Source organism: Parasteatoda tepidariorum, chromosome 1, assembly GCF_982258835.1.
Source record: "Parasteatoda tepidariorum strain Cologne lab strain chromosome 1, Ptep-v5.0, whole genome shotgun sequence".
Lineage (NCBI taxonomy): Eukaryota > Metazoa > Arthropoda > Arachnida > Araneae > Theridiidae > Parasteatoda > Parasteatoda tepidariorum.
Window position 1 is genome coordinate 85,027,750 of NC_141755.1, and position 13,522 is coordinate 85,041,271.

Sequence of the window (13,522 nt, forward strand, 5' to 3'; positions counted from 1 at the left end):
AGGAAAAACCAATTTAATTTTAAGAAAAAAGAAAGAAAATATACGTTTGAAATACAAGTATTTTCAAAAATCTAAATTAATATTTTTAATCCATTTTGATTCAAATGTAAGTGAAATTTACTGTATGATAGAACATTTAACGTTTCCAACAAATTATTCTTAAATGTGAGAGAAATTTAAATTTTAATGATCGAGAATTTCATTATTAAATTTGTTTGAAAATCATATTTCATTCGTCGTAAAATATTTTGCTTGATGAGCCAAACATTATAAGCTATTTTCTAAATTAACTTTATGAATAGTAATAACCCTTAACTAAACTTTGAATATAATTAATGTAAAATAGTGAGCTGTTTTCTTGTATTATTAAGGGAAATTTCATTCCAATGTGGTAAGTATATATGCAATGTCTTAATTCAGTACCTTTTCTTCGTAATTACAATTTTCATTATCTTAACTTAAAATAAAATTAATGATTATAAATACCCAAATGTCTTTTCACCATAGAGTTTGTGTTTCTTATAGTTATGTTAATTTATTTTATTTTGTAGCAAGTCTTGGTTAGGGAGTGTTTACATCTCTATATACGCCTCTGCCCTTTGTCTGGGTATCTCCGCTCGCCACTGCTCTCCTTTTCTTCGAAAAACAGAAGGAAGCTCATATAATCTCCTCTTCGAATGTTAAACAGATAACTTTTATTCATCTTTTTCGAGTAATTGCATATCTTAGAAAAAGAAAGTGTTGAGGTAGAAGAGTGTTTCTTAAGAAATCCTGTTCTGAAAGCTGACCTTGAGAGGCTAGGGATTTTCCATAATGTTCGCACTTTTCGAGAGGTCATCATCAGATATGAAAAAGATGAGGATGGGTTCTTCTTTGCTCATAATCTGATGTGTTTGTTCCTCATCGATTTCCAAAACAAACTCCTTATTGAAAAGGAAGTAGATTCTTTATCTACTTCCCTTTATTTTTTTTAAATCCCATTAGCGACTCTTTCTCTGAAGAGTCAAGATGAAAACTTACGCATATGGTAAGTGATAATTAAATGCATTCATATACGATAATGGCAAAGTAATTTGTTAATTTATAATTTCGTTTTATTTGTAGTAACATATGGTAAATGATAATTAAAATTATTCATATACGATGATGCCAAAGTTATTTGTTCATTTATAATTCCGAATTATTTAAAAATAATTTAAATTTTCAATTCTAAAGGACTAAACATTGAAAATATTAATAAATGTTTATATTGTAGATTTTTACATATTAATGTTAAATAAACGAGAACTCATTGCTACTAATAGTTGTACGTATAAAAGTGTTATTCCATAGATTTTGTTCATAATCACAATTTACTCCATACTCCCATAACACCAAGAAATGTGTAGAAATTTGTAAATATTTTACAAATTCGTCCATACAACAAAAATTCGTTAATTTCCCTGTCAGTCACCATTTGCTAAATGACGAAAATTCGTATATTGCAGCAAAATTTCATTTTCAAAAATCGACGGAGGCATATATGTTACGCTATGAAGTTTGTCAAGTTAATAGTTATAACGCTTCAAAATAAATATTCTAAGAAAATATTTAAAAAAAAATATTGTATAGATTGTACATAAAGGGTAAACCATATTTTTTTTTATCCAAACCGTAGAATGTGAATTTGTAAAAGAAAATTTGTTTAATTAATAGCTCACAACAATGAAAGTTGTCATATAATGCATATTATCTTGATTATAATGCATATAATCTTGCAATACGAGATTTTTTTCCTGTTTTGTGATCGATTTATGAAACATATTATTCTTTTCTCCCGTTTTGTAAGAGAAAGTAAAAAAAATGGCATAATGCATATTAGCGTGATAATTGAGTTAAAGTTCTCTTATTCCTGTTCTGTAAAATTAAGTCACCACACATCAGAATTTGAAAAAAAAAATTTCTTCTCTTTAGCTGCGCTACTCATCGTCTGTTTGTTCGATAATTGTATTGCCAGAGGACTTAACTTGGGATTATGCGACAATAAGCAAATTTCTTGCAACTGCGGGCAAAACCAAATACGAGCTAAAGTGAAACAGTAAGTATCACATATAATTTAGCATATATAATTTTAATAAGGAAAAAAAAAACTTTCAACATTCCGAATATTTATATCTGTTCAAAAAAATTAATATTCGTTCTTTGATGCGTGCTTTTCTTAAATTATTATTTGGACTAGTAACGCAAAATATATTGAAAAAAAAGTAAAGAATAAAAAGCAGGAAAGAAATTTTATTTTATTTTTTTAATCCAATTTCGTGTTCAGTTAGGCTTTTTGCAAAGCATCAATTACATAGTTTGAGTAAGATAGGCCATAAAAATTTGGCTATAATTATTGCAATTATGATTCGTTTAATCTAAAATTCAAACCATTCGTTATGTATTAAAATTTGACTAGCAACTATATTTTCCTTTGGTAGCAACGGGTGAAATGAAAAACCAAGGCTAAACTAGATAAGTAACTTTACAATCAAGTTTTTCCTAGAAAAACATAGCAGCTGATTTATTTGAAGAATTTTATTTCTTTTTATAACCGGCTTTGAATAGCCGACCAGATTCTGAGTTAACAACTATCAATGTTCTACTCCGTAGCCTTGTAATTACGACCGAAACAAGGGAATTCCTAGATCAAGCATTGAGACAAACTAGCTTTCGTGGAGGACTTATTGAAAGAACTCACCCGCATTTGCGTTACGTGGAGAGGAAAACCACAAAACTTCCCTGGTTAGCCTGACGGTAAGAAGATTCTAACTCATGATCCGCATTCCACTGAGGATGCCTTATGTCAGTACGGTGGTCGGTGCGAACTAGGAGTAGAATTCGCATCAATCAGCCACAGCTGGGATTCGAACCTGGGTTCCCTCCTTGGGAGGCGATCGCTTTATCGCCTGAGCTACCACTGCTCTTATTCAGAGTTTTAGGTTCAATTCATTTCTAATGGTCGAACTCCGCTATAATGACCTAGGGATATAGTGAACATTCGATGGTAGTGAACGTTTTTTAATTTTTTGAGTGCTCCCATCTGTACTCCAATGTTGCAGAAATTATTTTATACGCTTATAGTGGACAGCTGACAAAGTTGTTAGTCCGTTTATAGTGGACTCTAATTGCCCTAAGCTTTTTTTTTTCCACAACTCTCACTTTAAATTCACAGGAGTTGCGATTGCAAATGAGGACAATTTTTGCATTGTGCTAAATTTCACTCATACATGCTTTTTGCTGAGAGAGAGAGAGAGCAAAAAATGTTGGCCACTTTTATTTTGAAAGTGAAATTGGCATTAAAAAATTCTGACTACCTAATCCAGCAGAAAATGAGGACTAGAAAATACTGGATTCTTTACTAATTGGTGATACAAAAATTGATGAACTCTACTTAAAATACGAATTGTAATCTAATTTCTTCCCCAAAATGTAAAAAATAACTAAATATTTTTTTAATGTTTGATTAATTATTTTTTAAATTAGTTAGCAATTTATTAACCAACTATGTATTATTATATAGTTACTATTTCTAACAATGCTATTGTCACATGCTAAAAAATAATTTTTCAAAGACTTTGAATATAGTGAATCACAGTTTATGGTGGACTTCTATATGGGGTCTGAAGATAATTCAGAACAACGGGGTTCAACTGTAGCTATTTTTATTTTCAAGAAAGTAAATTTGTTATATATAATATTCTACAGTAAATGATATAGCAAATGCGATAGTTCTTCAATACCAACTCCTCCTTTATCATTATCAGGGTGCGTAGCGTTTTTAAAAAGTGCTTAAAGGTGCTTATTTTTGCTTTTTAAAAGCTCTTAAAGGTGCTTTTTTCATGGGGTGTTTTTAAAAAGTGCTTAATTTTCTCTTTTTCAAAATGAGATTTTTCTTTATCATGTTGATTTTCGTTACGAATTATGCAAGAAGACACAGTTCACATTGTTCTATTCAACGTTTTCACAATTAATTCTACCCCAATCTATTTCGGCGTATTGTCAGTCCGTAGCGTATGAAAACGCCATTCGTTTTACATGATTCAAAATTTCATGATTTATGACAATTGTCAAAAACAATGCCAAAAGTTTTTTTTTGACATGACGGTGGTTAAAACAAAATAAAACCGTCAATTGTCAAAAACTTTCCAACCCTGCCTAATTATCATATTTTTTTAAAGTGCTTAAAAATATTTTTTGAATGCTTGAAAAGTGCTTAATAGGTGCTTATATTTTGTAGAATAATTTCGCTAAGCTCCCTTATTTATGTATGTCATTTGAACAAAATAATAATAATTATAATGTTAGAATTGCGAAATTATAGATCTTTATGATGTAGTGATTCTACCCTTTTATTAAAAGAAAAAATTGCAAGAAAATTTGACATCTTGTATGAATGTTTATGTGAAATAGGATATTTTGACCTACAATAATGAAAAAGACATCACTTTTGGACATTTTTAAAAATTTCTCAAGAAATACTCAGATGATTATTTTGTAACTTCAGAGTTTGTTTAGTTCGTGCAATTTTTCATACTTTGCAATAATGTTTAATAAAGCTTTCAGAGGTTTGAGGGGCCGACTATAAATTGCGAAAGAAAAATAGTATTTTTAAACAACCTATGCCAGAAAATCAAACAATAAAGCTTGTAACTTGTATCGATTACTTTAATTGTTATTTGCAACAACTGCAAAAAATTTCGTAATCCTCGCTTAAATATTTATAGAAACATGGACATTTTTATAAAAAACTCATTTTTTTTCCTTGCATTTTTTTCGCTAAAACTTTAAAAATATTCTGTAAAATGAAACAAAATTTTTGGAGCAATTTGAAATTTAATACAAAAATTTTGCTTTAAAATTTGAAAAAGTTCTCTTAAAACTGCGCAAGATCTGAATGAATATTTAAAGTATGTACTTTTGTACTGTACATACACGAATTTTTTTCTTTTTTTTTTGATAATTTTGTAGTGATTCATATTTGGCAACTGATGAAAAAAGTCTTATTTGAATATCTTTAAAACGCAAAAAATTTCGAGCAATTTCATATATAGTTTCTGTACTTTTTAAAATAAACCTCAAAATGATCAGGGATTTTCCACAAATTTAATTTTGTAGAATTGGAAATGACACTACCTTATAACTGAACTGCAAGAACAATAATAACGACAGTTGAAAAGTAACACTTGTTTCTATTTTAAAATTTAGAATAAAATTATTAATGAGGGATTTTTGAGAGATTTAAATGTTATTATCCAATTTGCCACTCCCTAAGCTCGATGATCGCCATTGATGAAGCTATAATTCAATGACGAGCAAACTCAAAACTGAGAATTCTGGGGGGGGGGGACTGAGAGCTTCACTGTAGCCTAGCACTAAAGCTGCTTTTTCAATTGGACGACAGCAATTAGTGATCCTCGCATTCGTACAACAAAACTTATCAATCCCACAATTTTACACTCATATAAAAAGTTATAACATAAAAACTAATTAAGACAGACATATTTTTAATTATTTTTAGACAGGAGTTATTGTCGAGTAGCTTTTAATTCTTAGATGAAATCAAAACTTATTCAGATCGATTTATTTATTTTCCACGGTACTAAGATGCAAATATCATTTGAGGATCTCACTTTAAATATCCTAACTAATTAAATACAAAAAAGCGTATGTTATTTAGATTATCATGGCGCAAATAATAATTAAACGTCCCCCATCCACCAAAAAAAAAAAGAGAAGAATATATAGTTTGTCTAAAGTAAGAACTCCCCTAACCATTCGTCTACAACCGTGGCGGTGACTATGGTAACGATGCATAACTATTTCAAGTAGGGGTGTGGGGTCACTGTTTAGGACAAGTTTTGGCTCGAGTTGGCCAGAGAAAGGGAATCTTTTTCTTTTGCCTGTTGTGCTAGCCCTAGAGTGAAGAGAAGCTACTCTCGCTGAAATGCGATATTCTTGTTTCCATAGCAGCAGAGGGCTTCAGACTTTGTGACGGGGGGAGTTCTTACCGTAGATAAACTATAAACGAGCTTGAATTGATCTAAAGGATCAATTCAAGCTTGTTTATAGTTTGCATATGGTTGTTTGATCTATATTGATCTATTGATTTGTTATTGGAATTCTAAATGATCTTTTTCGATTAAATGAGGGGATATTTAAATGGGACAACGCTAACAGGAGTATAGGGTCGTTGCAGTGTATATAAACTTTTTAAGGCTATATTTTAATGAGAGAAAAAAATGTGATTTCTTCTTATAAAACAGTTTAATGTCATAAATCCAGGAACAGAAATATACAGATCAGTGAAATAACATAAAAGTTACATAAACTTAACATTGACAAATCATATACAGGTTTTGTTTGCAGGGCATTAATGAAAATTCTATGAAGCACATACGACAGATACGACGCCTAATATGATTTCGATTATATAAGGTGTTTACATCCTTAAAAAATGCTTTTAGAATCCTTGATAAATTGAAAGTGATATAGCACACTCATTTGTTGTTGCCAATTAATACAAAAGTAATTAAAAAAAATCAAAATTTGATAAAGCTCTATTGAGGATGGTTGTTGCACAAAAAATTAAAACTTGTTTAATTTTTGAAAAGAGCGTTGTTGAAACTTGGAAAGAGTGTTGCTGAAAGACAATAATTAAAAAGACCCTAAAGTTTCAACCGGCTATCAAATAGGTTTTGATGTTTTATACACCTGCCTTTTTCTCAATGAGGTTATATCAGATTTCGATGGTTTAATTTTTTTCTGGTTTAAATACTTTGTATGCACTCACATTCTGTATACTTTTTATCTTCATTTTAGACAAGAATTCTAAAAATAAATATTAAAGGTAGCTTTTACGGAACACCTCATACCCCTCGCTGATATGTGTTACAGTTATTTGCTATCAAAGTATATTATATAGATATTATTTTATATTTTATAACCGTCATTGAACAGCCGACCCAATTTTCGGGTTTACGATTACTGATAACTAGCTTAACCCAAGCTAGCTTAACAAGGGGGCATAACTAGCTTAACAAGGGGGCATCCGGGGACACTCCGAAAGTTCGAAGTACGTGCAACAGTTCAATCACATAAGCAAACATATTCAAAATTATTAAATTAGAGTTTTAACAAATAGGGAGAATATTAAATATGAAATCCAGAAAACAGCGTTACTTGAAAATGAACTAAATACAAACAATCATTACAAAGAAAATAAACAGTATCAATTTACGACTACTAATGTTCAACTACGCAGCCTTGTAATTTTGAACCTAATCCAGAAGACAAGGGAACTTCTGAATCAAGTATAGGGAAAAATTTGCCTTCGTGGAGGACTTTTTGATGGAAGTAACCTGCATTTGCGTTACATGGAGAGGAAGACCACGATAACCTCCCACGGTTAGCCTGACGGCAAGGGGACTCTAACCCATGATTCGTCTACCACTGAGGATATTTCACGTCACCACTGTGATCGGTTCAAGCCGGATGCGGAATTCGTATCGACTGGGATTCGAACCCGGTGCACATCATAGGAATGCGAACCCTCTATATAGACATTAATAGAAATTATTTTATTTTGTTATTTAGTTTCAAATATCAGACGAAAAAAAAACAGTGCTATAACATTAAAAGTTCGGGTGGACGCCTGCAATTTCTAGATATTTAACCACATCCTTGGAGAGACAATTTTTATCGACTTTTTTGTTCGTTTGGTATTTCCCAATTTATTCAAAGGACTTATATAGAACACAAAAGAGTTAATCGAATTTAAAATAATATTAATAAAAAAAACTAGCGAACAATCTGTTCTTTTCTTTTCTCTCTTCCGGGAAATGTTTTTCTTTATGAAAGGAAATTGTTTTCTTTTTCCTTTTGCATCTGTTTTTAAAAATGTTTCTTCGGAAGATCAAGCAATGAATTCGAACTCTTTATATATGATCTTACGGGGTAAGTTATCCACCCTTAAATAACAGCAACTAATGAATGATTTCGTAATAATCCTTATTCTGTATTAATATAAATGATCAAAATTTCATCAAATTAATTCGAATAAAATATCAATTTAAATCAGTTTATCCAAAAAATGTTCTTTCGTTTTATGAAATAACACCCTTTTAACAAATAGACTGTAGTGAATTCGTTACAAATATTCATAAGTTTGATTTTAAGTTTTTCTCTAGCTTTTACCCCAGATGCCGATAATAAAAATGTCGCAAGATTTTAACTCAAAGAAAATCCAGTTTTTTTAAAAAATTGGAAAATTACTCCTCCATTGTTTTGTTTTGAATCATAAAAATGCTCAAAAATTTAAAATTATACATTAATTTTAATTAAATTTCAAATTATCTCGAATTTTTTTTATTGCAGTCAAAAAAATTTTTAAAAAAATCTGAAGGTTAAAAAGAAAATGTTTGTCTACTTTCAAATCTAGTAATTTCTTCTCAACAATATAATTATTAACAGGGCGTTCCAAAGCTTGACCAATAAATGCAGACGTATGACAGAAGGATGAAAACTAACTATATAGAAAATGAGATCGCAAATAACGCTGAGATGGTTGAAAATCGCGAAAAACCCCATACAAGTTTCGACATCACGCTGAAAAATATCTACAAAAGATGCTACAGAGTTTACTAGCTTCAAGAAGCTTTAATTGATTAATCATAATATGTCTTTGCTGGAACTGGCGTCTTCTGACGTTATTGCACTGTCTGCAATGATGTAAAAACGATTTCTGGAAGCGCTTGAAGGTTCCAGGAGTGCTAATGATATCAACTGCTGCGACTACAATCAGCACTATTCTCTGGTGTGTTCACAGGTGTTACATAAACTGATGGTTTAAAATTACCTCATTCATAAAAAGTAACACTGATTGAGATTCGGCAAACATGAAGGCTGTGCAACGGGTGTCAAGCGTCCAATCTAATTTTTTGGGTATGTATCACGGAGAAACTGAACAGCTATTACAATTGCAATTAAAGGGCATAACGTGCGGAGGCATTAGCACGCATGAGCTACATGCCTCCCTGTACTGAGCTTGGTACACGTTGCAACAATTCAGTGAGGATCTGTTGTAAAATTCTAGATAAAATTCTGGGATAAAACTCTGGATTCAGAGCCTACATGGTCTTATCACGATTTTTCACTTTTCCAACGTGATTTGAGGCCCCTTGTTTTATGGTAGGTGCTCATCCACTTGATATCTTTTACCTAGGTAAGGTTATTACTGTATACATCAACTGTTTTTGGCAGCTACTGATGAAGATTTTAAGCAGGAAAAGTCATATTGTTTATCAAATTCAATTGACTCGACAAATTTTGGAGAAAAAAAAGGAATGTAATATCAACACCTTTAATCTTTTTATCGACTTTAAGACTGCCTATCATGGCATAAGCCACAGAAAACTGTTTGAAGCTTTGCTGAAATTTGAATTTCCTAGAATCTTGGTTAGCCTATCTAGAATAATGTTAAAAAGAGAAAATTGTTCAGTCAAAGTCATGCCTGATGTATCAGAGCTATTCTACACTGAAAGAGGGTTGAGACAAGATGGTGCCCTTGCATGTTTCTTAATATCGTCCTTAAAAAAGCTGTTAGATATGGCGGAATTATAACTTTATACAGTTAATAGCATACGTTGATGACATCGACATTATTGGCAGAAGTAAACAGGAGGTCATTGAGACTTATATTTCCCTCAAGTTTGCAGCAGGATATATTAAGCCTAACCCATAAATGAGGATAAAACGAAATTTATGGCTGTAACAAGTATAGAACACATAACTCCCTCCCACGAAAAATAAATTCTTATTCCTCAGAGAGTCGCTTTTCTAATTTTGTCTTTCGAATTTCGGAACACCTTGAATAATACAATATTAAATCTTTATTTCTAGTTTAGAGCACTCAGCTATGACAAAAAAGTTGCTAAGAACAGGTTTAATACACGTGTGTTCTACTAGGCTTTTTTTCCGAAAAAGAGAACGTTTCATAATAGTCTGGAAGATACCACCCCTACTGCTTAATTTAGGTAATCTCAACGTTAGGCGTTGGAGTAGATGTTGAGAAGAATAATCAAGAAGAGTTGGAATAGAGCATATAGATGTTTTTGATTTCATTTACGAAAATTAAAGTTGATTTGTTTTATTGCAATTTAAAAAAAGAAAAGTGAAATTAATGAAACTTAGTCAGTTGCACTTTTAAACATTTGAGTTATGGAATCAAGTTTATAGCAAAAATGCATTGTAACCATTTTAAAGTTAAATAAAATGTCAGTTACCATGCTGTTAGTCCAGGCTGTTACCATGTAAAGTCAGTCAGTTATTAAGGAATTTTTTATGTTCAGGATACAATCTTCCCATTCTATTTAATCAGTATTTAAATACTCTTAATAAAAATAAAAAAAGCGAATTTTGAAAAATTTGCAACAAAAGTTTTAGGGCTGAATGTAACTTACTTTAAAGTAACTGACAAACATTCGTGAATTGTATTTAAAATTGCTTCTTAGCGAAACACCGTGAGGACACTGCAGTATGAAACTCTGTAATATTTATACTAAATTTATAGACTGAATCTTATTCTTATGTTCCCTAATAACATAATTTTTAAATATTTTAAAGCATATATCACCAGCAGTTTTTTGCGCTATGTTTTGGAACATATTTATTTCATTTATTTGTTTTTATAATTATAAAATTAATTAATAATTTTATGAATATTATTTATAATTCTAAAACTAAAACCAAAAATGTGCTTTAAGGTTTCCCAGGAAAAATATTTTGCATTTTCTACCTATTATTTCTCATAAATAAATAATTAGTCTCCTTTTCATTATAAATTCTTTTATTATTTTTATTTATTTATTTATTTATTTTAAATTTGGAAAAGCAGAAATATCTCCCTGTTCGCCAAGGAATATCACACAGGGCCCTAAGGTACAACAGAGGTACAGCATAGTAACATAAAATTTTTACATGATATTAAAAAACAAAATTAAAAAAAAAAGAAGAAAACAAAAAACAGAAGAATGAGACAAGTTAAGTGACTGAATGGATAAATTTTACAAAAAATTTAAAAGCTTTTCACTAGATCAATTAAATCAAATCAAAACTTTTTTCACTAGATCAGTTAAAATCGGGGGTCATCTATTATTCAGGTATCTACAAAGATCGTCCATTTCTTGTGAGAACACCGGGCATTCTAGGAGAATGTGAAAGGGGTTGTCAATGCCGAAATGAAATCGATGGAGGTAGCTATTGAAGTGTCCGTTTTAATAAATTCACATTAAAATACTTTTTCTAACAGGGTAGTTGAACGATTTAACTAATGAATATAAAAATCCTTAAATTAAATTGAAAGCTCTTTACGAAAATTAAAAATTATATCAATGATATGTTGTTTTTGTTGTCGTAGGCCATTAATGCAAGGCCAAGGGGTGATATTGTTCTTGTTTTTCAAGGGCGCCATCTTCTGCCACACCCATACATCACACCCGTTTATAGGGCTGACCCATTCATACTTCCATTCCTTCATCCACAGATCGTAATTTTGACCTGAATCAGAGAAAGATCAATTTCCAATTTAGCATCCCCAGAGGTATATTTTGTCGTGGGAACATAAAGGACTTTGTGACTCAGCAGATTTAACGCGCACCAGTCACCATTTACTACCCGGGGAATCTTCGGCTGGCTGGATTCGAACTCCCTTCTTAACGAGCGTGAGTCCAGCACCCTGCCAACCAGGCTATCCCGGCACCAGATCAATGATATAACACTATCATTCTATTACATAAATAATCCTAAGAAACTAAAACGGTAAAATATTACCTGATTAAAAAAATTTCATTGACAACAAAACTATGCAGATGGTGACAAATATCGACCTATCGATATTTGAGCTGTGCAATTAAAGAAAAATTGACAGCTATTTTCTTACACTTGCTAATGTTTTCAATGCTAAAATAGTAGTTCAGAGAACTGATAAAAATATTCTTTTTTTAAAAAAAAATTGCACTATTTAGCTTATAATAGAAAAATGTCGATATTGAATTTTTTGTCGCTTAAGTTGGTTTACTTGAAATCACGAAGACATGTTGAAAAATGTGCAGAGAGTATGGAGGAATAATAAAAATATAATAATAAAAAATAATAATCTGAGAATATTTTAAAAATGCAAAATGCTTTATTCAAGAGAGATGCAAACCGTTACCCATTTTGACTGTACTGTTGAATTGATGTTATTTTATTTTATTTTATAATCGGCGTTGAACTGCCGATCCTATTTTATGGGTTTACGACTACTAATGTTTAACTCCGTAGCCTTGTAACTTTGAACCCAATCCAGAAGACAAAGGAACTCCTAGATCGAGTATTAGGAGAAATTAGCCTTCGTGGAGGACTTTTTGATAGAGCTAACCCGCATTTGCGTTACATGGAGAGGAATACCAAGAGAACCTCCCACGGTTAGCCTGGCGGCAAGGGGACTCAAACCCACGATCCGTCCACCACTAAGGATATTTCACGTCAGCATTGAGGTCGGTGCAAGCCGGATGCGGAATTCGAATCGACTGAGATTCGAACCCGGTTCGCCGAATTGGAAGGCGAGCGCTCTATCCTCTGAGCTATCGCGGCTCGCAATTAACATACAGACAGAATGTTTATTGTTCGTGTGAAAAAATATCATTTTTTGAGACGAAAATAAAACAATGATAAATGATCGGTAGGTGAGCGGAGCCACTCAGCAATACAAATAAGCATTTTAATGAGAATACTCATCTCAAAAGATTATTAAAAAGTTTTTTTTTTCTTTCTATTTCTCAAGGAAGTTATTCCATTGGTTTTCTTGTGCGTTGTCGTTCTTCCATTTCTTATTAGCTAGAAATCTTATCTGAACAATTTTTTTAAAATAATAATCGACATAATTGAGTATATAATGTTTGTGAATCGTAAAATAAAAGAGAAAGAGTCAAGGTCAAAGGATGAACTATCGCCTAAATGGATATTCTCTGTAATTAAGTAACTTTCTTTGGAAGTGTTTTTACAGAGAAACAATCAATTATGATATGTTTTTTTATACGATATTTTTCAATGACTGCTTACATCCACCAATTTCTTCCTTTTCAATCCATTAAAAAAATTAATTCCTTCTTCATAGCAACAATGAGACGAGGTAAGAAAAGGATTTTCTAATTTGTTAACTATTTCTTATGAGGGAAATAATGTTATAATATATAAAAAGCATAATTGTTTTTAAGGTCTAATAAAATTAGGTTCAGTTTTAACTCATAAAATATTGCTAATTATACAAATATCTTTGGTAGTCTTTTAATCCTTGCTTTTAGTGCATAAATATTGCCAACTATATACATTGATAGTTGGTAGATAAGTTAAGTAAACTTATAAAATTAAACTTATAAACGCTGATATAGTGTTCAACTACATTGTAACCTTACTACATTTTTATGCCATTTGCGCTACTAAAGGAAATTTTGAATTATTTAAC

General features: G+C 31.2%; 1 protein-coding gene across 4 annotated transcripts in view; it reads left to right on the top strand.

The window, feature by feature from the left end:
- Positions 1-819: 819 nt before the first annotated feature.
- The window catches only part of LOC107456777 (limulus clotting factor C), a 43,551-nt gene continuing 30,848 nt past the window's right edge, over positions 820-13,522 (top strand). The window contains exons 1-2 of one of the 4 annotated variants that reach the window (XM_087168173.1): positions 835-1,027; positions 1,954-2,077. In XM_087168173.1, the coding sequence (XP_087024299.1) occupies positions 1,009-1,027; positions 1,954-2,077 (143 nt within the window). In that variant the 5' untranslated portion in view covers positions 835-1,008. Of the gene's footprint in view, positions 1,028-1,953; positions 2,078-7,844; positions 7,975-13,522 lie in introns of those variants that run through there. The other 3 variants (XM_087168164.1, XM_087168162.1, XM_087168178.1) reach the window with 3 other exon arrangements.